The 25,441-nt window shown below is 31.1% G+C and overlaps 1 protein-coding gene across 1 annotated transcript in view; it reads left to right on the top strand.

Annotated features, from left to right (window-relative positions):
* Nucleotides 1-25,186, top strand: part of LOC132757997 (E3 ubiquitin-protein ligase MARCHF8-like) — a 30,494-nt gene extending 5,308 nt beyond the window's left edge. Inside the window, exons 2-4 of the mRNA XM_060749512.1 lie at nucleotides 5,277-5,957; nucleotides 10,960-11,229; nucleotides 20,240-25,186. Of these exons, the coding sequence (XP_060605495.1) occupies nucleotides 5,454-5,957; nucleotides 10,960-11,229; nucleotides 20,240-20,662 (1,197 nt within the window). The 5' untranslated portion in view covers nucleotides 5,277-5,453 and the 3' untranslated portion in view covers nucleotides 20,663-25,186. The remainder of the gene's footprint in view (nucleotides 1-5,276; nucleotides 5,958-10,959; nucleotides 11,230-20,239) is intronic.
* The last annotated feature ends 255 nt before the right edge of the window (nucleotides 25,187-25,441 follow it).

Here is a 25,441-nt window from a genome sequence, read left to right as displayed (position 1 = left end):
GGGTGATAATTTGAACATTACCAGTTGAATTTGAAACAAAATTTTGTCAATTTTTAGTCAGATATTTGTAAAATTAATTAGGGTTTGTAAATGGGTTAAAAAGAATTTTACAAGTATTTTTTTTAAGATAATGATGTTAAATGTTTAAATTATTATAAAGTTTTGTAAGGATTTAGAATTGTTTATATTTATTATCAAGAATGATTATATGGTAATGTAGTGACTAAAACTATAATAAAAGTTTGTCTTATATTGTATGAAACAAAATTATTGTTTAATATCATAGAAAAAAGTCTTGTCACCTTGTAATAAATTATGGTCTTTTTTCATGGATATCTCAGAACATACGTATTAAATTATTCAATTACTGTTCAAACTTTGTGAAGGAATATTATAGCATCATTCTATATGGGCCGCAGTGTTAATAAATTATTACTCAACCTGAGTACTGTATTATTTATGAACCAATCACACATGATTTTCAAGAGTTTGATTGTCACAATGTCATGGTTGATCTATACATGAAATAATATAGGACACTGTTAAATGCGTAGCCTGTCTTATATAAAGCCTACCTTTGGATATCATCCAGAATTTGTTTTATGGTTTTCCACTCATTAAAAATTTATATGTCAGAGGTTTGTACTATTATATACAGGAAAGGTGTCTGCTCATATCAACTTATATAGATGATGAGGGGCCAGGATGTGGTCAAATTGGTCTATGTTTGAAGATTGAATATCAAAGGGTGTTTGTTAATATATGTGGTTTTTGATGGTGGGAAACATTAAATCATTTGTTGAAAATATTGAGCATGTAGGCAGAGTTACTGTAATCCAGAATCCTCTAAATTGTAGTAGATGTTTATTCTGTTCTCTTTACTGGTATTTAAGGTAAAAAAACTTGATGTTTTGATCAGTGTTAATGGTACATGTTTTTGAATTGTAGAAAAATTTTGGTTCTTATAGCTGTAAACCTTGATATTAGAAATTCTTTTAAAAATCATCTTAAGATACAATTATGCATGATACTAAGGTTCAGTTCAAATATGTATTTAGTTTTTCAGCCCTTATATAAGTAAGTATCCATGGTGTTCTATTAAATGACCATATTTAGATGTTAATTAAAGGGTATGTGATTAAGCGTCTGAAACCTATATGCTGAAATCCTCCCATTACGTATCTATAGGTAATTTATTATGTAAGGTAATAGGATTTTCAGAACTTCACGTTGGTGCACATGTGAGAAAGACATAACATGAGAATAACTTTTAGTTCTGATTGATATAGTTTACTGAATTAGTTTATATCTGATTGACTTGATACATGTTTATTTCGCCAGTGTGACGTCAGGGCTCTTCCATTTTCCGACATTAGGATTGTTGTTAAACTCTGGACTGACCAAAGTTCAAATATGAAAAGGCTCATCATATCAAATGCTTGAGGTGAATTTAACATACTGAAGATAAGCTATTGTTATTGCTATAATGTCTTCTCTTTGAAAAACATGTCTTCCTAAACCACCAGATTTATAATATCAAAACTGTCGAAGATGATCCTTAGGTGATCTTCTTTTAAAGTTGTTCCATGCAGAACTCTGGTAACCATGGCAACCAATAGAAATATCTTTAAAAGTCATCTGTTCTGAAACTATAAAGGCTGGAGCTTAGATGCATGATTGACATGAAACATGTAGTGGACCTCTACCAAGCTTGTTCAAATAAAAGCCAAGCGGGCAAAATTGGCCCTGTCCAAGGGGGGTTATTGGTTTCCCTTATATGTCATTTTTTATGTTAAGAAACATCTTATTAAGGCTAGAGCTAAGATATTTGGAATGAAACAAAGGAAATTCAAGGTAAATTTATCTTGTCCATTTAGACCCTATCCCCTCATATGCAAATAAGGGCCATGATGGGACATCATGGACCTCTTGTTTAATGATTGTAGATAGTAAATACATTGACCGTGACCCATTTTCTGTATGACTATGACCTTAAAGGTCAGATTCTCTAAATAAAGAAAGGTCATGTTTTTGCTAGGAAACATTCAAAAACAGAAAAATGTGTTTCATAATGACATCATAATGACATCATGTCTATCTGACATCAAAATAGGTTCTCTGTTATTTCCTTAAATTAAATAATGGAATTAGATATTTCTAAATGGTATACATACTTAAAAACAATGTTTAACATCAAAAGGAATATATTTTTAGTGACATTTATTGATTCTTTCAGTAGCTAGTCTAGATAAAAAAAGATAACATCAAGGAACTTCAGATATTATTTATCAATTAAGGAGCACTGTGACAGATTTTTGGCTCACTTTAAAAGGTATTGATCGATTGACATGAGTGTTTTTGGATTTCTTCCTGTTTTAAAAAGTGATTAGAAACTTGTATTTACTGCTATTTACATATGTGAAATATATTTTCACATTTAAAAATTCACTTGAGGTAAGATACAAGAAGTACTTTCCATTTCTAGAAGCTATACTGATATTTTATTGAAATCCATTTAATTGGTAATTTGTTTGTATATAAAACAAATACTTCAGGACATTGTAATTTCTGTACTTATTGCACCTCATGCTGCTTTTGTGTTTCCTATGATATTGTGACTATAAAATTTATTGAATACCATCTTTTATTCATGTGTTAAATGTGAGTGTAGACAGAGGAACATAGTGTAATTTTTTATGAATTATAACATTCAGGTCTTGTATGTCTATCTGTCTGTTTGTCTGTCTGTCTGATAAATGTTTAATTGTATTAGAGCTGTCATTGATTCATAACAAAGCATATTGACAATACATCGATATCAAATGACAAATAATGATCATTTACGATAAACCGATATATCGATATATACATGTATATATATATATCCATGTACTCCTAATTTCTTGTATATATTTCACTTTCATACCTGTTTAAATGATTTTAGTAAAATATATGTTTTGTTCATACAAATATGTTGTGTCCTGTTTATAAATGTCCTTTGCATGATTTTTATCTAATCATTTTTAGTCATCACTGCTATGAAATGTGTTCATAATGTAACAACAGCTTAGTGTCAGACATGGCCACCTGCTTTTGTATATGTTTTGGGTGAATTTTCATAATTTATAGACATTAAAATAATTAATCAAAATTATCGATTTTTCAAAATGTGTATCGATTATTGATCAACAGAAAAAGATCAACGATACATTGATATCGTCTCTATCGACGACAGCACTAAATTGTATGAAGATCGTGTCTTAAATGAGTTTATAATTAGCATATGAAGTTTGTTAGTACATATATTTGTATAACAGAAGAGTTATGGCCCCTGATTGAACAAGAATAAGGATATTACTTTAAGTTCTAGATTTGTATAAGTTATTATAATGCATAATTAATTAGAATTTAATGTATATGATTTAAAGGGTTTATTAAAGTTTGTTGTCCTCTTTGGAGTTCATTGTCTGATATCACATCTTTAGTATCAATTATCTAACATGTTTGTGTTTATATACATTGTATATAGAAAGCAGTTTGTAACAGTTATAGAAACAGGTAAATCAAACACAGCTTATCCATTTTTGTTGATAAAAAAAGTGTTATATTGAAAAAGAATATTAATGTTGTATGTAAAAAAAAATTATAACCTTTACTGCACAAGATGTGCCTCACCACTGTTGGTTCGAATCCCCACAAGGACTTCAGTGCATTCCTTCATGTGAGGAAGCTTTCTAGCTAGCTTATTATGAGAGCGTCAATAATTGTTCTACTCCGGTGCCCATTTGTGCTCCTCTTAACTATGTAGATACTAAAAGATACATAAGATTTTAAATCTTAGGATATAATTAAAAGGTATTTTTAAATTCTCTTCAACTTAATAAAGTAATGCAATTGTTTTGTTCACAATACCTTGTTTAAACAGTATTGTAATTTGTCTTAGAATACTCAATCTCCTAATATTTTATAATTATAGTAGTTTCATGTTTTCCTGCTATGTATTGATTTCAGAGCAATTTTTATAAGGCTTTCCATATTTATGAGATATCATTACATGTTGTTGTTAAGGAAACAATGTACTGATATTTTAATTGTTATGAAAACATGGTAAAATCTCATTCCCTTGTAGTACATTCTATTGTAACTGTCATGGTTGCATATATTTTACAAAATCAGAGATGTTGTTAGTTTGAATCCAACATTTGAGGGTGTAGTCTGAGGCTGCATGTACAAATAACTGACTTGACTTAACCCTTTCACTGCCATAGGGACGGCATATGCTGTCAGACCAGTTATTACAGAACATTTTTGCCATTTGGTGTACAGGTTGGTTATAGCTAATAGATAGCCTCTCATGATTTTGAGTTCACTTGGTCTAAACCCAAGGTCACTGTGGCCATTTTGACCACTAAAAGCTTTTGTGAGAACAATTTGGCAAACAGTTGTCAGATTGATGTTGATATTTGTGATTTCTTAGTGATTACCTGTGTTGATTTTTGAGATCAGTCTGTCAAAGGTCAAGGTAAATCTGCTCTTGACCATCAAAAGCTTTAACAAGAGAATTCTAGATGACCCTAGTTAATTTTTAGGTCTGTTGGTCAAAGGTCATGAAGACCTTAACCAAAAATATCTTGTTATTTAAAGATTCGTTTTGATTATAGCATTAAGAAGTTCTTTGCGTTATAATATATAAGAATAACTTGTGCCAAAAGTCACCAGTGTATTGCAATGAGGACAGAATATAAAGGTCACTCTAAAAAGTTTACATTGAAGAATAACCTGTAACATGGCAAATTGATTTCCATTTTAAGGACTTTTATACATTTTTTATAAACATCTCTTTGTTGCTAATGTATTACTGATGTCATCATTTTACCTTACATCTTTGTTGTTAACCTAAAAAAGCTTTAAGCCCTTTACAATGTATATAATGTATATAATTAGATGATTTAGCTACTTTTTCTTTGTAACCACTATTGACCATGTTGTTGTAGGTAAGGCAGATGTAGTAATGATGCGTAAATTGTCACATGATAAAGGTGTTATCTATATTTAATAGTCTGTATAATACTTATATATATAATGGTGGACTGATATTGGAAACATACCTCGGTGTTTTATTAATGAGGTAAAACATTAAATGTCATTGAAGTATAAAATGAAATGTATGATATAAAGTATAATATTGTGTGTATACAGTGTATGCTTTTTCAGTTTTGTTACTTTATTCTTTAAAGAACATCATATTAAATCCAACTTTCATTTGTACACTTCAGGTGGTACAGTTAATACAACTGCAGAAATGGATTCATTTATGAAGATGGCAAAAACTTGAAGTCATTTTAAGAAATTCATCGAAAAACAATTGGCAGATTTGTTTTGACTTGGTGAAAATCTGAAATAGGAGGAGTCATAGCATTTTTACTTCATTAGGCTACCTTTGACAGGTTGCTATGCCAGTGCAGCAGATAGCTGTTGTATCACCGTGTAATAATAGTATGGATAACTCAGGGATCCGAGCAGCAGAGAATGGGATGGAAAATGGAGGGAATGTTATAACTGGTGGGAATCAGGATACTGGTTTGAATGTCACAGATTGTGATCAAAATTTAGCCTTAAACTGTGATACAGATATTGTGAATGATATTGCGCTTAGTGACGCAGCTGTAGGTGCCAGTGTTAATGCACACATTGTAGCTGATACTGTGATAATAGGAGATATGAACTCGGACAGTTTATCTGACGATACCGGCAAACAGTCGGACAGCGGAACTGACTGTCATGTACATGTTCAGGTTGTAAGACCAAGAACCGACACACCAAGTAATGGAAATTCAGACATATCAAATAGTGGAAATGTAACAAACACAGAGAAAAGGTCACAGACTCGAAACACAAGCAAGTCGAGTAAAAAAGAAAAACCTACGCCTCTCAAGAAAAAGGACAGTGGTACCCAGGTATGAATTTAAAATTGTTATCAACTGAAATATTTAGATGCACTAGTCCAGCATCCATTATTGGAACTGTCTGTTACTAGTGTAGTCTGGCATGGCCGTGTACTAGTGGCAAAGACCAAATACTTTTGGCTCGAGCAGCATTTATGTTTAAACATTAAATAGTACAAATAAGGTATAAATCACTGTCAAATATTTCAAGTGTTTTTATCAATTTTATTCTTACCAGTTTATTGGCAATAGTTTTTGAAATATATCGGGCTAGTTTATTTCACCAGGATTTTTTATAAAGCAAAGTGAGGTCACCATATTTTTATGAAATTTAACAAGTGCCATGTTAAATTTTGTAACTATGACAAACATAAATTATTATACCTTTCATTTCATACTATAATATATAACCTCTTTAGTTCCTATGATCCTTGTTGTAGTTAATCTAAAGGATTACATTTATTCAAAACTTTCGAGGTATAAAAATAACAATTTAGTCACTCATTTAAGATATTTTTTCTCTTCTACATCCATGAACATGACCTGAACTGTGGAAAGCGTTTAAAGCAAGGGTAAAATGTGTGCGCTTAAAATTGGTCACTATTTTTGGAAAAAAAAAGTTTTTCAAGATTTCCGGACCTATGATATTGTATACAGTAATGATTAATAAACAGTACAAGTGTTCAGCAAAGATCAAGAAAATCAATGGTTGAACACTTTCATATTGACATCTTATATTATTAATTATTACATGACGTCAGTTGTAACGTTTAATATTTTAATCAATATTAGTTGGTAATTATGAGATTTTTTCTGTCAACAGAATTATAGAAAAGCAAACAATGAATGCTAGTTTAATCACAGCACCACACATAAATTTACAGTCAGGAGTATTTAAGTTTCACTTATATATCCTTCCTTATAAGGCAGAGGCAAATTTGAAATAATTGATTTTGAACAATAGTTTTATGCTCCCCAAAAAATTTCGAGGGAGCATATAGTCGTCGGGTTGTCCGTCCGTCCGTACGTACGTACGACCCGAATTCGTGTCCGGCCCATAACTTTGTTATTTGAAGTCAGATTTTAAAACTATTTCATAGAAATGATCACCATATTGAGACGACATGTCGCGCGCAACATTTGGCTCGCTACCTTGAAGGTCAAGGTCACAGCATGACCTTGCAGCAAAATCGTGTCCAGTCCATAACTTCATTATTTGAAGTCGGATTTTAAAAATATTTCACAGAAATGATCACCATATTAAGACGACGTGTCGCGCGCAACATTTGGGTCGCTACCTTGAAGGTCAAGGTCATAGCATGACCTTGCAGCAAAAACGTGTCCGGCCCATAACTTTGTTATTTGAAATCGGATTTTAAAACTTTTTCACAGAAATGATCACCATATTGAGACGACGTGTCGCGCGCAACATTTGGCTCTCTACCTTGAAGGTCAAGGTCACAGCATGACCTTGCAGCAAAATCGTGTCTGGTCCATAACTTATTATTTGAAGTCGGATTTTAAGAATATTTCGGAGAAATGATCATCATATTGAGATGACGTGTCATGCACAACATTTGGGTTGCTACCTTGAAGGTCAAGGTCACAGCATGACCTTGCAGCAAAATCGTGTCCGACCCATAACTTCGTTATTTGATGTCAGCTTTTAAAACTATTTCACAGAAATGATCACCATATTGAGATGACGTGTCACGCGCAACATTTGGGTTGCTACCTTGAAGGTCAAGGTCACAGCATAATCTTGCAGCAAAATCGTGTCTGGCACATAACTTCATTATTTGAAGTCGTATTTTACAACTATTTCACAGAAATAATCACCATAATGAGACAATGTGTCGCGCGCAACATTTGGGTCGCTACCTTGAAGGTTAAGGTCACGGCATAACATTGCAGCAAAATCATGTCCGGCCCATAACTTTGTTACTTAAAGTCGGATTAAACAACTATTTCACAGAGATGATCACCATATTAAATCGACGTGTTGCATGCAGATTTGGGTTGCTACCTTGAAGGTCTAGGTCACAGCATGACCTTGCAGCAAAATCATGTCCGGCCCGTAACTTCGTTATTTGAAGTTGGATTTTACAACTATTTCACAAAAATGATCATCATATTGAGACAATGTGTCGTGCACAACATTTGGGTTATTTTTACACTTTGAACTTTGTCTGTGACATAACTCTGACACTACAAGAGGTATACCTTCCTGTGTCCAAAACCTATTCGGGGAGCATCACCCGGTTCAACCGGCTCTTGTTTTGTCAAGTCAGAATGACATCAAGTTCTGTTGCTTATCTGTAATTGTTTTCTTTCACAAATCATCATTTGTACAATTTAAAACAATAAATTTGCTCTTCATCCTGAATACATTTTTTTTCCTGGGTTATGTATTGCCCCACCTCAGCAGAGCACTTGATTAACTTGTCAAAAGTTTAATTATTTATTCACAGTTATATAGGGTTATACAGTATAACAGATAACAGACTTTGGAAATGTTCAAAAATAGTATACCGGTAGCAGTGTTTATTCTAGGATTCGAAAAACAGGGGGGATTTTTATTAAAAAGTGAGAAGTTATTACATTTGTTGATCTTTTTCCTTCTTTGTCTATGTAAAATTTCCACCTCCCTCTCAATAAATAGGGGTGAATTCTCAAAAATATGGGTGAATCCCACAATCGCCCCTCCTAGAATAGACACTGCGGTAGGATTTGTTCTTCAATAACCACCACGATGTTTGCCAATTCTATTAATTCAGTAAAGAGCATTAGAATTTTATTTTTTAGAAGCTCATATTTGTATAAAAACAAATGGTATGTGTATTTCTAAAAAGACATGTCAAAAATAAAAAGACATGTCAAAAATAAAAAAAACTTGTAAGAAGACATGTCAAAAAGAATTTATATGATAGGCCAATTGTCTCTTCCACAACTAATCTGAGTTTAATATATATATGAAACTGTCCACTGTCAAGTTACAGTTTTACAGTTTAGTTCCTTCAAAAATTATACTAATGTTTTCTTTTTTAAGCAGTTTGTTTTTTATATCTGTCTGTTTACATCTTAGGCATGGATGGTTTATTTTACATAATTATTTAAAGATTTAAAGTTTCAAATTCATACCAATGGTTTGTATGTGAGAGGAACACATTTTTTTTAATCTGCAGTCTTAAATTGCGAACATTGTCTGTGTGGGTGTGCTGTTGGTCAAACAATATTATTATTTTGTGGTATTTTGTTAAGTAGGCTGCAGTAGATATTTATATTGTTGAGGCTTCATACCAAATTAGATATCAAATCATGCCTGATAATTGACAAGTAATGCTCTTGTTATATTGAGTTTTCAGTATAATTTATTAGGTGTGAGTGTGTGGGTTGGGGTTGTCAGTGACCTTTGAATCCTAGTGCTTTCAGTGCAAGAATACTGTTCATTGTATTTGTTAAGATTTGAGGAGAACTATTTTCTAGTTTATAATGTAACTCAATTTATCAGTAACCTAATATTTTTTTTTTTCTGATGTAATAGATTCTTCTTATGAAAGCTGTTTTTGAATTTTTATGGTTTGAATAAAGGGAAAAAAAGAAATTGGATTAGCAAGGATAGTGTTTTTTTTTATATCAATAGAATGTATATATTGCTTGTATTTTTTAGGTTTTCAAGCCACCTAATTTATGATCTAAGTCGAGCTTATTGACAACTGATACTACTAATTAATTAAGATTTGTATTTTTAAGAGTGTTAACATGTCTATTTAAAAAAATCATTTTCAAGAAACTTCCTTGCCAGAAGGAAGCAAAAGTTGTTCAGTTAGAAACAGTTAAAACCATTTAGATTGACTGATATTAGTCTTTTTGCTTAACTTATTTCAACCTCACTCCTTTGGAATCTGATTTTGCATGTCAGACTGGTGTGATGGTAAAGCATGATATTTTAATTTTCAAAATCAAGAAAGTAGAACTGTCATAATGCATTTTATATACAATAAATGCCTATTGTTGTTTCATTCCTTATAGCCACAATAACTTACATAATTTCACACCTTTATAATAAAATTCCAAAATATACAATGGTCTTATTAATTTTACTTTGTTTAGATTGCAAGTCTAAAAAAATCATATCAAGTCATTATTTTTCTCCATTTAGCCTTATTTGAATTTTTCAAAGTGTTTATATAGCATAGTGTAAGGGCTAAGAGCTTCCTTTAATTAGCGCCATTGCATGATATCAAAAGTATATCAATATTGTATGTTAAATATTAACAATATATCAAGTTATCAATAGATAGGGATTGACAGTCAGTAGAAATTGAGCTTGACTAGGTCATATTGCCTTAAACAAACTACACCATAAAGCATGGTCCTAAAATTAATTTAACTGACCAATTGTTAATGGCTTTACTCTTGATATAGGGTACTAGCCGACCAATCCAAAACAATATTACCTATTACAATCATCATGTGGAAATTACAGATTTATTTTAAAATACAACTATGAAATAAAAAGACAGGTATAAGTGCCAAAAACAGGAAGTGAACGTCTGCCTTCTGTAGTGCTTGAATTAAGTCTTTGAAAATGATGACGGCTCTAGTTAGTTAGGTAGATACCTACATAAGAACAGCATATAAAGAAGTTTCTCATAGACATTCATTTCCTGAATTAGTGGGCTATAAATAATAAATAATGCAATATCTGTCAGGTTTTCCACAGATTTGATTCCTCAAGGTTTTTGTTAATACTATATTACTAGTAACTATGGCATTCAGTATAGTCACATGATTAAATTTGAGAAGATCTTTTGAAATATTGATCATAATCAGAAATGAACTGCTCCATATGTTCAATATTATACTAGAACTTAACTTCTTTATGTATAATTTGTCTGAGGGTTTTGTTTGACTTTGAGACAAATGTGGTGCTACTGTCTGTGTAACACTTAGGGAAAGAATTTTATGTTGACTATTGACAAAAGTTGTTATTACATGTATTTACTTTCAGGAGACTTTGCATCCCAATTCCCCGACACCAATATCTGCCGAGCGCTGTGACTCATCCATGTCAAACGTGGATGTTTGTCGGATATGTCAATGTGATAGTTGTGAAATCCAGAAAGAGTCGCCTCTCGTGGCCCCATGTTTGTGCGCCGGGAGTCTCAAGTTCATACATCAAGCTTGTCTACAAAAATGGATCAAAAGTTCAGACAAGATGTCATGTGAACTTTGTCAGTTTGAGTACCAAATGACGAAGAAAACAAAACCATTCCGTGAGGTAATAAAATCTAAAAAGCTTAAATGAATCTTAAAATACTAACTTGTAGGCTAAAACACCTGCTAATTCTTGAAATTTGACCACATTTAGTCCTTTTGACTGGGAAGTTTTAGTCTTTGTGTAGTATGATGAGGACAAGTACAATTTACAAATGAACATGTAGTAGAATGAGGGTTAGTATCTTACTCTGGATATACTGAATAGCTAGCGTAGCAGGCAACATTAATATTCAAGATCTTTAACTGTGGTATAGATTTTGAATGAAATTATGGTTCTTTTTTTATTAAAGTCATTCATTTTTCTACCTCCCATAGTTATTTTCATTATTTATAATCACACTGAAAAGTACATTTTTGTAAATCATTCTTTTTACCATTTTGAAATAATAATTATATAAATATTTAGTCAATTTAAATGGTTTTTAAAACATCCAAACTGCCTCAGCCTGTCAATCTGCTCAGGTAATAATTAAGGCATGATTTCTTTCTCTAAACTTTGTACATATTATCAGTATATCAAGTGTGCACAAAAACAAATAAAGGCAAAGTTTGTATAATTATTATTATTATTCTATAAATGTTTCACAAATATGAGGCATAGTGATAATGACAATTGACATGTTTAGTTGAAGTGATATGGAACTTAATTGCTTTAATGGAAGTCATTGAGGAATAATAAAGATTGAAATCAGCATGTCTATTGTCATGTGACTAAAACTATTGATTTTTTCCTGTATTCATAAAAGCCTAAAAATGCCTCTTTTACAGGAAGTATCTCACTTTTGATGTTATATTATAATTATATATTTCAATTTCTGATGCTTCAATTTTTTTTGTATGTATTATATTATATCTTTCTATTCTTTGCCAAAAGAAAACTTTATGTTGTAAATCATTCCAAAACATCAATAACACAGACTTTTCACACATTTTTGTAAGCAAATTCTGATTTAAATTTGTTAAATTAGATTATATAGAATATATTAAATTTAACAGCATGAAGAAAGAATATTTCTTGTTAAACATTAGCATCTAGTCAAGATAAGGACAATAATGGTAAGCTTATGACCTTTGTTTTATGATGAGAGATGGACCAGGATTGCTCAAATGTCCGGTTTTAACCAGACTTAATACCTATACATGCCTGATAAAAGCATTTTGGATTCATTTTACTAATTGAGCTACTGTTTGAAAATTCTATCACAAGTCTGTGATCGTTTCAAAATATATGTTCCTTCATCTTTCATGTTAGTTAGGGATAGGCTTATAATCATCATTGTCATAAATAAACTGTGAAACCTTTAATAATTGGAATCATTGACAGGAGTGCTGTGCTGTAGAAAATATGAGAAATTATAATAGCAGCCGTGAATAGTTACATATAAGTCATATTAGAAGTTATAAATGATACATTGTTATTGTACAATTGTATATATGTTTAATACTATAGTTAGCATGTGCATGACAGGCGTGGATAATAAATTACCATAGCCTATAAACATCACAAACTATGACATCTGTACCTTGATTAATACTTTAACAAGACTTATATGGATATCCCAGTTGTTACTTGTTCTGCCTGCCTTATTCCTGATTTTTTCCAGAATACTGAAAATGAGATTTTTAATAAATTAGTTTTAATGTCAACTTGGCTTGACCTAGAGGTCAGTATGAGTGTTAATATTAATCTGATGTCTGTTGTACTGGACTCCAGGGTCATTCCTTGTAAAGTTGAAAATATATAACAATACTCCTTCATCATGTCTATGCTTAAAAAGTTCATTGTCATATTTTAAAGGCAAAATTATGTAACCAGACCTAAAAATTGTTACACATCTAAAATTCATGCCACATTTCCTGTAGCGATCTTGTTTTAATGGTGTGATACATTATTCCACTCATAAAACTACTAGTTCTTTTTTTCCTTTTATCCCTATATAAATGCTGTTAAAACATGTTTGGGCTATTTGTTTAACAGTTTTATGTCAAATACAAATGATGTCAAATTCAATTGATGAAAAAAAAGCATTATTCTCAATATATTTATATTGAAAATAACATATTGGCCTTGTTTAACAAACATATTTATGAAGTTTTTTGTAGCAAAATATTAGTACATGTATAAAGGAAATCACTCTTTCACAAAAAAAATAGAATAAACTGATACAAAGGTACATACAAATTTATTATGTTGGATTACAAACTAACAAATTTTCATGCGTCCCGCCGGACACAGTGTTTCTTTAATGATTTTTATACATCTCTGATGCAGATGGCTAGATTAATCACTTCTCTAAAGCATTAAGTTAACCAATGGCTTTAAAGTTTGCAAACCCAACCAGACACTCTTTGAATGTAAGATCTATGCTACCAAAAACTCACCACAGCATATCTATAATATGTAAGATCTATATGCTACCAAAAACTCACCACAGCATATGTAACTATATATTTTTGAATGTTTTGAGTTTTAGAAGTGCCTGCATCGGGATAACAAATCTCTGAAATGTTCAATGAACTATTCAAATTCAAAGCACTTTACATAAAATCATGAGAGGTTTAATCGGTTAATATAGAAGGTCAGGCACATGTCAATGACATTTGAACCGCGTCACCACAAAACCAACATAGTGCGTTTGCGACCAGCATGGATCCAGACCAGCCTGCGCATCCGCGCAGTCTGATCAGGATCCATGCTGTTCGCTATCAGTTTCTCTATTTGCTATAGGGTTTGTAAGCGAACAGCATGGATCCTGATCAGACTGCGCGGATGTGCAGGCTGGTCTGGATCCATGCTGGTCGCAAACCCATTATGTTGGTTTTGTCGTGACGCGGCTCATTTATCTTGTCAACATGATTATCATAATAGCAATGTTAATAACAACAAAAGTTAATTAATTAATGAGATCAAATGGTCTATATACATTGATTTGTATTGGTAATTTCCAATAATATTTATACTCCTGGTTTGATGTGTAAGGTAGTTGGTCATTTATAACTTTAGTTAGGTGTTTGTATTATTACAAAACACATAAAGTGTGATGATCATAAAAATATATTATGTTTGTATTTGCAAACATTGCCATTTGATACATTACTCATATAAAAGATAAGACCCTTTTAGGTCAAAACAAGATCTTGAGAAAAAAAATTTTTGGAGAAATTACATGTGAAACTAAGTAAAAAAATAAACAGTGTTACTACGACACTGTTACTATAACATCAAATTTTCTTATTTGGTTATATAGAATTTAACAATTTTTGGTGAATTTCTTGCTATAATGCAACAAATGATTCCAATTTGAGCAACTTTCACATCATTAGGGATCTTAAATATTTTTGAATTTTTATCTTTCCATTGGTCATTTGGTGAAAACAAAAAAGATACAAACACTGGACATCTTGCTCTTGATATGGTTGAACAGAAGCCTTTTTCAGAAAAAATGATTTGTCGGGGGGAAATAGGTTTTTGTGTGCATTTTGTCATACATTGTTCAGTAAATGATTTAAAGCACATGTAATTAGCAAGATTGTGAAAGGACAGGTGGTCATCAGAGGTCTGTTTTCCTGTAACCTTGTAAACATGTCACTCTTCTGTTCATTATATATACAACATGTAAATCAATTATCCTATAACATAAAGGGTATTTAGCTGATTTGTACTATTACTTTGTATATTATATTGATTATTTTCTATATATATAGGTAATTAAGACCTGTACTGAATTATTAACTGTTTTAAGTGCAAATTGGTAAGTGTGATATTGATGTTTTCCTTAGTTAATGCCTCCCATCTAATGGGTTAATCTCCTTTTCTAAATTTTTTAAAACGTCTAAAAGCTAGTTTAAGTAATTGACTAGAACTTTGAATAAATGGGTTTAATGTAGAGTTTGCCACATAAATGTAGCTTCTTGTAAAATTATGTAGAGTCCATAGTTTGACTATGCTCAGAGACTTTATGGGTCAGTAGCTCTGTATATAGTAGGAGGAATGTCTGTAAGCCTTGTAAGACTTTTCTAAAGACGACTTTTCTAAAGACAATACATTATTTCTAGGCGTCTGTCTGTGCACATTAATAAAACAGGATTTCTATCGTCTTATAAAATGAGAATTTGTCTCATATGATTAAGAATTCTTTCCATGTGATAAGTTATAATTAAAGAAAGAAAAAAGGAACAGTCACATGCTAGTGACATACTGTTATAAAATCATGTCAAGAGCTTTGTCTTATGACATTCATGCCGCGTCACGACAAAACCAACATAATGGGTTTGCGACCAGCATGGATCCAGACCAGCCTGCGCATGATTGTGTAATAAAGCAGGAAGATAAAATTGTTTCACAGAATATTTATTACAGTCAAATGCACAGAATGATGTAACATAATCTAAAACTGCAGTAACTTTTTGTTTACATCAAGGGAAAATTGTAGCTATAAAAGTATCTTATTATATATATTTGAATAATAAGAAGATATTTGATAGTGGTATTGTATTTTGCACATGATGAAACTTTAAACGAGTCCTTTTGTTTGTAGATTTAAGTGTTTTGTCATGTTTTCCCCTATATTTAGTTCTGTCTAAAGGAGATCAGTTTAAAATCATCATGAAACCGAGATAAAAGATGAGCTGTCAAGACAATGTGATAATATAATATCAAATTTTGTTTTTTAAAATGAAACAAGTTACTAGAGTTATCAGCTAGAAGCTTCTAATCTTGACATCACAGTATCGGTAATAGTTTTTATTTGTTTGGGTCGTCAGACCAAACAAATAATGGTAGCGAAATTTCAGAGTCTAATGTTGTTAATTGCAAATGCCGAAAGTAGTCCACTTTTTTTGAAGCGGTTACTTCCCTTTTGTATGTACACTAATGCCGAAAAATTCAGGGGAGATCACTGCGTAAAGATGGTCAAAGACAGGCGCATCAATTTTCAAGCAAAGTAATTCCCGAATGGTCGAAGATTTCTAATATTGTTTTATTGTATTTTCTGATCGAAAATAACTAAATACAAAGCGGACATTCAATCTCTGACACAGAAGTTTACGACAAACCTAACAACAAGTAGTTCTCAAAACAGCTTAAAACTAGTGATTTAAAAGAAAGAAATATTTTATTTTGTTACAAGTATCCAACAAATTACAACGCATTTAAAGTTAAACAATAGCGTTGGCTTATAGAATTGTCAATAAATGCGCAATCACAAATTACGCGGATGAATATGATTTTATCAATGAAAATACTATATTACCGAATACTACACAAACCGAGTAGTGGAATATATAGATTCTACATGTCGGACTGTTTCGGCGAGAGGATTTTCGCTAAAATATTTACTTCAATTTTAAACAACAGGTTTACCCTGAACAAAATACCTCGAAATTAATAAGGATTACAAACCGGAAATGCAATGGAAGTTCTAAATTTAGAATGACTTGATATTATTCAGACTTTCTATGTATAAAACTCGTGGTACAGTGGTAACGCGCTCGCTTAGTGAGTGAGAGGTCTCGAGTTCGAATCCCAGTCGAGAAAACTTTTTTTTGTTAAATTCTTTTTTAAGTGTTTTTGTTAAGGAAGTAGCCATGATATGCAAGGATAAAGTGTGACTGTCGTAAAAAATGAACATAAATGATTTTTTGATGCAACTCTAGTTATGCAGAATTCCGTATGTATTAAACTCTGGTGCCTTGCAAAATGAATTATAATACATAAAAATAAACCTATACAGGAAAATGCATACAGATATACAGTACGATTTAGATTGCAAAGATCAGAAAATACCACAGAACTTGCAGCCCTTTGATTCTTTATAAATATAAATGCTTATAGTAAGCTCCAGGATTATTTACATCTGTGTTAAACAACAGTTAAAGTCGTTACAAGCCCTAATTTAGAATAATATGGTTTTCTTCAGCCCGTTCACATATAAATTCACCGTGGCTGAAGGGTTTTCGGGCTCGCTTAGGAAGCGAGAGGTCTGGAGTTCAAATCCCAGTAAAGGTTACTCATTTTTAGCTCGACTTTTCTATGAAAAGGGGAGCTATCCTACTCGCCCCGGCGTCGGCGTCACACCTTGGTTAAGTTTTTCGTACCACCCCACTTTATTTCAGAAGTATTACAAGTATGGCTTTGAAACTTACCATACTTGTTCACCATCATAACCTCCATCTACAGACAAGAGTACATAACTCTGTCAAGGTTTTTGACAGAATTATGGCCCTTTTTTGACTTAGAAAGTGTATTGAGCTTGGTTAAGTTTTTTGTACCACCTCACTTTATTTCAAAACCATTGGAGGTATTGCTTTGAAACTGACCATACTTGTTTACCATCACGACCTTCATCAACAGACAAGAGGACATAACTCTGTCAAGGTTTTTGACAGAATTATGCCCCTTTTTGACTTAGAAAATACATTGAATATGGGTAAAATCCACTTATTGCCTTAACCCTTTGAGATATTGCTTTGAAACTTTTAATGCTATTTCACATCATTACCCCCATCTGTACGCAAGAGAAGGTAACTCTGTCAAGGATTTGTTTTAAAAATTAAGGCCTTTTATCGACTTAGAATCTTGGTTAAGTTTTTAGTACCAGTCCACTTTTTGACTGAACTGTTTGAGATATTAATTTGAAAGTTGGAATACTTGTTTACAATCATGATTCCCAAACATGTCCAGGAGAAGGTAATTCTGTCAAAGATTTTATTTGAATTATGGCCCTTAACTGTCAATGTTTTGTATTATAGGCAAGCACTAAAAAACTTAAAAAATCTAAAAAAATTCATTCCTATCCACTTGTTCACTTTACCATAAATTATGTCATATAAACATTGCTGTAATATTCAAGGGTATCAAACAACTAGTTATTTTTCTCTTTTTGTACTTGAAATTAAAATCAGTAGTATATGCATATTTCACATTTTATCTTCCTTGGCATAGATTTCTTGAAAAATTATGTTATTATGTCATTTACCAAGGTGTTCTGAGTGACGTAAAAATACCTTATTCTCTCAAAGTGGGTTTAATACTATTAAATTTATTTAAGGCTCAACTCAGTTTTTTTTTCTTTCTTACCAGCCCTCTTTTGACTTAAACATTTCAAACTTTGCTGCAGTGTTCAAGGGTATCACACAATTCAGTAAAATAATTCTTCACTAAATATCTTAATGCTCATGGCCATTGTTCACTTTAAAAATACAGAGATTCTTGTATTGCCTTTTACTGCAAAAACTTTTTTTATTGGCAAGCAATAAAAAAGTCGAGCGCGCTGTCTTACGGACAGCTCTTGTTTTTCAAATTGTTAAAGTCAAATAAACATTGGATTGAATATCAGTGTTGCAATTAGTCTTATAGCCAGTTTACTACAATTAAAACGCTGGAAAGCATTGGTGGCACTATACATATAATCTCACAACCTGCACCTTTCTTACATTCTGAGACCCAAACAAATTCAGCGCCTTCTGTGCTTTGATTTTTAAAGGATTTACATGCAACTTCATTTCTCACTATTCTTATGAAACTTGACATCCCTCTAGGGACATAATTGAATGTCAGTATCCAATACCAATAACTCTTACATAGGAGTTTTAGAGAGTTTTAAGTTTCTTTTTATGGTGACTGATTCTCTTTTTTTGGGGTGGGGGGGATTAAAAAATGCTCCAAAAATAGTTTGCAACTAAAATTTATTTCTTCTGTATCTATACTGTTTTATTACTCAGAATCTTTCCCCTTTTTCTACTGGCCTTGAATATTATCTGTATTCTAAAACTTGCATTACCAGTGAATTTTCTATGTGGATGAATACATGATAGATCAAGGCCATGTTGTCATTACTCCTTAGTAATAAAGAATAAATACCCATAATGAAGAATCCTCAATTACAATACAGTGATTTGATAACAGATACAGTAAAAACTCTGAAAACCGGACCCTCTGAAAACCGGAATCCTCTGAAAACCGGACCATTTTAAAAGTCCTGTAAATTCTCCTTATATGTTCATTGAAAAAAATCCTCTGAATACCGGAACCTCTGAATTCCGAAAACCGGACGATTTTCTATGGTTTCTAAGCTCTTCCATCATAATTGTTTCTTTCCCTGTATAGGCATGGTTTTTCAAAATGTTGTAAATTTATTGTTTGATTTTATTTTTTAATATAAAATGTCTAGCAGAATTGAGAAACTTTTGTTAAATGATTCCTGTTTTGCTTAAAATTTTGACCTTAATTAGACTCTATATATGCAAAATATTAATACTAAATTCCATATTTCAAAAGCCAAAAAGATATCTTTCAGACAATATGTTATTTTAATTTCTGATTTTCTGAACTATATACATTGAACATGGATTTGCATAATAAAATTACTTAAGACATTTATTGCAAAAAGAAATTAAAATATGACTAAGAAAAAAGTGTTGAAAAGTAAATACAAAATGATTGAACAAAGTCATTGTTCAAACACATAATAATAATCAATATAAATGTATAAAACCTCTGAAAACCGGAATCCTCTAAAAACCGGACTTTTGGTCAAGTCCGGACAGGGTCCGGTTTTCAGAGTTTTTACTGTATTAACAATTATAACTACTGATATTCAACAGTTTTCAAGGGCACTTTTTGTAATAAGTCGTAAAGGGTATAAAATGTTTATGAATGTATGAAACATTTTTATAAAATTGATTAACAGTAGAATTATTTGATTTCCGTTATTTTAATGGTTTTTGTAACATAGAATGTTTCTGTTATTGTACATACACAGAATGAAATGTTACAAAACAATTATATTATATTGCTACTTTAAGTAGGGTTTTAACTGTTTAGCATTGATTTTGTGCATGAGCTATTCACTTCTACGGCAATATACTACCAAATTTGTTTCATACAAGCATTTTAGAAGTATCCTTCATTTTATATTTCAAACAATCATTTTTATAGCAGATTTTTAGCTTAACTACACTTTAAATCAATAGAGTAGAAAAGTCATTTACTTTGTTTTGTATATTTACAGTGGGAGCGGCTCGACATGACGCCTGCAGAGCGTCGAAAAGTTGTATGCAGCGTCACATTCCATGTGATAGCGATTACATGTGTCGTCTGGTCCCTATATGTGCTGATTGATAGAACAACCGAGGAAGTAGAGGCCGGTTCCTTGCTTTGGCCGTTTTGGACTAAGTTAATTGTTGTGGCGATCGGATTTACTGGTGGTGTTGTGTTTATGTACGTGCAATGTAAGATGTATCTGACATTGTGTAAGAAGTGGCGTACATATAATAAAGTGATCCTTGTTAGCTCCATCTCCGAGGCGACAAGAGATAAGGCAAATCACGAGGGTATCGTTAGAATGACTGAAAAACAAGCCCAGCTTGAAGCTGAACGCCGGACAAATTTTGATGTTTTTACCATTGTTCAAGAAACAGACAACACTTTTTAAAGTGCATAAAATGTTGTTTAGCATTTCAGCATCTTTACCTTTACCCAACTACGCAAATGGTTCTAATGTTGAGGATAAATTAACTAAACAGAGTGCTATTGGGTCATCGTGACCATTTTGCAAACATTGGGCAATCATGATGACTTAATTTGTTAAATATAAAAATATATATCATATATAAGAATCCATTTAATGTTGATGATTTCTATATATTTTTTTGTTTTTTGTTGTTCTGTGATTATTTTTATAGTAAAAAAAGATGTGCATTTAATTTGTTTTTATTAGTTATTTAGTTGCTAAGTGTAAACATATTTATTTTCTTGTGATACCTTTTAAAATGCTTTGTTTTATTTTGTGATATTTTAAAAAAATAAAAAGCCTTTGCATTGTATTTTTTTTCTGGGAGAAAAATTTATCATTATTCTCAAAGCCTTTTTAGTACCGGCAAGGTTATTAATTTCATGCTTTTTCTTTGACTTACTGAATTTACTGAAATGTTAAAGTGTTAGGTGACTGTGTTAAGTCTGGTATGGTGAGAAACTAAAGAAACACCATGCTTTATTAAAAGATCTGAATCAAATAACTGTTTACTTTAATCTTCCATGATTTGTGTCTATAAAAAGAATAAAGTATATATATATATATATTAGTACTAAGATATTAGTTCAGCCCGACACTTTGACTGTTTAACCCATAACCTACTATATTTCTATAATGGATCTGTCCTGCTTTGAATTTTGGAACATTCCATTATTTAAAGTTACTAAAAATGTTCAGTAGCTCATTCATTTTGTATTTTTTGCCGTTATTCATTAAATTTATTTAGATATTTTTGGCATAATTTATTCCAGGTTGCCCCCTTATAAGAAACTAAATTTTAAGATACATAAAAGGCTTTGAATATGTATGTATATAGAGAGATTTTTATACATCTGCATCAACCAGACATGTTTAGATAAGTCGTTCACATTTTTATATCACTATGGTTCACACATCATTGAAAATTTAAAGTAATTTATCATGTTTACACTCCATGAAATAGATTACATTTTGATGCAGACAAAAAAAATCACGACTTGTCATTGTTAAAAAATGCAGTATGTTATAAATTTGTTTAGATTTTTTTTCCCATACTTAAAGTACTGGTTTTGTCAGTAAGATATGATTTGTATCATTCACTCCATTTTACTGAATGTATAAATGCCGTTGTATTTCATCAATAAGCATGGAATTAAAAGAAAAGGTGCAATTTCTATTTTTGTTTATACATTAAAAAGCTAAGTTAACATGGTAATGATGGATTAAGTATAACATTATTTTACCTAAAAACTTACACAGATATTATATGTGTTTAACAAGATGGAATTTCAAATTGTATCTGTCTTACCTTTCATACAGATTCAACTTACTGTAAAAAAATAATAATTAAAAAATGTAAAAAGCAACATTAAACTAATTCCCCTTTTCTATAGTTTTACTATGAAGTGTTTCAAAAATTTACAGCATCTATACAACCCCACAATATGCCTGCCTTCACTGGCCAATAACCATCAGGTAGAGCGTTGGTCTGTGAATTAGGCAAAACTTCCAGTCTAACTTTGCTGGATAATTACCAGTTTCCCTAAAAGTTACCAACTACTATTCCACCATTAATCACTTTGTAACTATGCCTACAAGAAGTTAGGAATGAATCGCACTAATTTTAAATATTATGTTTCATACAGCATTATTATTTCACATAAATATAGTCATTAGTGATGATTTTTGTTCTGAGTTTGTGTCATATAAAACAACATATTGTTATGTCGAGGATTATTGTTATAAATTAGAACATAATGGTTATTGTAGAAAATTTATCAATTAATTGTGTCACAGCAAAAAGCTTCATTTGTTTCTTTTATTTTCTGCATCTAACACATACATTCTGCATTTTCATCGCTTGTTCTTGGTGATTAAAATTATTAGTTTCATTTTTCTTTTATCACTGTTTGTTATTGTTGACTGGTATGGTCATTAAGAAATGTACTTATATTACAGATTTTACAACACAGGGTTGTTTGTTTTTATATAAATATATATTTCATATACATGTACGTCACATAGATCTCCAAGTTATTACCTTTTTAAACCAGTAACAGACTCTTTTTATCTGATTAACTGCTGTCTTCAAATGTGAAATCAGCCAGACATAGAATTGCATACTATACATACAGTTCTATGGTTTTTCATACAAATCTTTTATTTTTAACATGAAATAAAAAAAATTCTTGTTCTCTCTGTTGGCAATGATATTAACATTTTGTAGAATCTTGTTTTATTACTTAAAAAAACAAATTATGTGTAAAATTCAATTATTTATTACATAATAATCCATTGATCTATGTCAGAGGCATACATATACCTGTAGTTTTCTAGTTATCTACATCTCTGATAATGTTGAACATTAACTCATAGTAATATATAACATATCGCATGTTTCTGTGTTTCATAAAAGAAATCATTGTCAGGACTAATGTTAAATTTCAGGTTTTTCTTTTACTGCTGTCATCCATGTATAACCCTGTTTTACTAGTTAAATCCCAAGGCCCTTATATTTCTTTCTCTCTGTTTTAGTTGATGGTAACTTGACTGGAACTTTATTTTCTACTCTACATTATATTATAAGAATAAAATAAACAACAAAGACAAAATGTCAAGACTTCCATATAATAATTGAATATGAAAAATGACATTAATTTTATTGTTGACAAAAAATGTTTTATTAAAGGTTTTCTTGATGGATGGAAAACCTTAAGTATGCAATTTCATATGGAAAAGGAAGTTTTAATAGAAATGCATGTCTTTTTTTTCCATATTTAAATTTCTAATGTCATTGAGTGAATTTAAGTGAATGGTGTAAATATGATAGAAAACTTCCTGATATCCTAACATAATGCACACACGATGTAGTATATTTGTTGACCTTATCTCATTACATGAAGTTACGACAAACATTGTATAGTTTATAACATTCATCATGTGTTTGATAAATAATACAACAGTGTTACTCATTTGGTAAACAAGACTTCCGGATAAAATTCAGATTTATTCGCTCATTCTGTTCTAAAACAATCCTTTTAATTGTGCAAATATGAACAAATTTTTAACTCGAAAAGCATTTTATGCTTCTAAGTCAAATCTGACAGAGAATGACACACAAAATCCATTTTCAATGTAATTCCGAGTATATTTTTTTATTATCTTCCATAATAAACCATACTTTCAGTTTTCAAAGTTGACGGATATGGGTTAAAAGGGATGTCATACTGCTACAGACTTTAATATCATTCTGATATTATTATATTTTTTTGTAGGCTGTATTGAAAATAAAAAAACACAACATTTTACTGGCGAAATTAAATTTTTTATTTTAAATGGTTTTTAATTATTTTACCTGTTTGGATCTGATAGTTATTACATGTTCAGCTGAGGTACACATTCTCTCTTAAAGTTTACATATCTGTTATTTGCTTAAAATTTATTTTCAGAGATACTTTCAAATATTTTCTCTTGCTCATAGTCTGTGACAGCCATGATTTATTCTTTGGTAACAATTTAATGGATTAATAAAGAGTCCTGTAACTGACCTAGATATAGATTTGATCATATTTTTCACAGAAGACTTAAAAGAATTATGTCAGTCTGTCTCTTAATTAAATTTACAAGACTGAAACACATTTTGACGGTTTCTGTAAGCTTAATTTACCACTATAGATTCAGAAATTAGGTATTTAAAAGCTATAGCACAAAAAATGTATTGGTATTGTATTATTATGGTTGGTCCTTGCCTGTTCAGTTTTTTGTAAGTACATGCATGTATACCTTGAAGGTCCCGTAACTTACTATGTACAATTTTCAGTTTAAAAAGTAAGTAGAAGACCATGTTTTCTAATATGACCAGAGAGAATGAATTAAGAAGATCTGAATTTTGTCATCATCACTTTTATCATCATCATCATTCATCATCAATCATCATCATCATGATAATTTTTATCCATTTTATCAGATGTCATTATCTCTACACAAATTGATCTGTATCTAGATAGCAGATGTTTTGTAGTACTGGCTACAACTAGTTATCTGTGAAAATATATGATGTTATAAGATGTTACAGCTTTGTAGATGCATGCAACTGTTTTTCCTTGATTTTTGCACAAAATTTGTCCGTAATATACTAATGGGGACATTAAAATCACAGGTGGAAGGCGATAATTTATGTATAAGATATTTAACATAGATGTGAAATATACTTAGTCTAATAGATTGCTTGATTTTCAGTAGATTTCTATTAGAAATTTTTGCACAGATTTCAGTTAATTAAAACACAATGTCATGTTCTTTCACATTCCAATATACCAATTATGTTGTTATTACATTTAGGGCTAATGTATCATTTATTTCATCACAATTAATTCTATGTGAAATCATCATTCTAGCTTTGAACATTTGCAAAAGCAGAAAATAAATATCATGAGGGAAAAAAGATGTGTGTTCTGTTTTAATTTAACCCTTTGAGTTGATAGTTGTGTCTTTGGTATTATATGAAGTTAGGAGTCCAGAAGCAGGAAATGAAAAACATTTAAACAAGGTGAATGTTGTATATCTGTGAAGGTATTCTTTTCATTAAAATAATACAGCCTATTTATTAAGACTAAGTTGGGTTTAAAAAGCCAAGCAAGACCATAAGGAAGAAATTGTCTTGTCCCTAAATATTCCAATACCTTTATTTGTTTTGCTGCG

The sequence above is a fragment of the Ruditapes philippinarum genome, unplaced genomic scaffold (assembly GCF_026571515.1).
Source record: "Ruditapes philippinarum isolate M1 unplaced genomic scaffold, ASM2657151v2 ctg2473_1_1_1_1, whole genome shotgun sequence".
Taxonomy (NCBI): domain Eukaryota; kingdom Metazoa; phylum Mollusca; class Bivalvia; order Venerida; family Veneridae; genus Ruditapes; species Ruditapes philippinarum.
The sequence above is the reverse complement of the archived record's forward strand: the minus strand, read 5'-3'. Positions and strand labels throughout refer to the sequence as shown.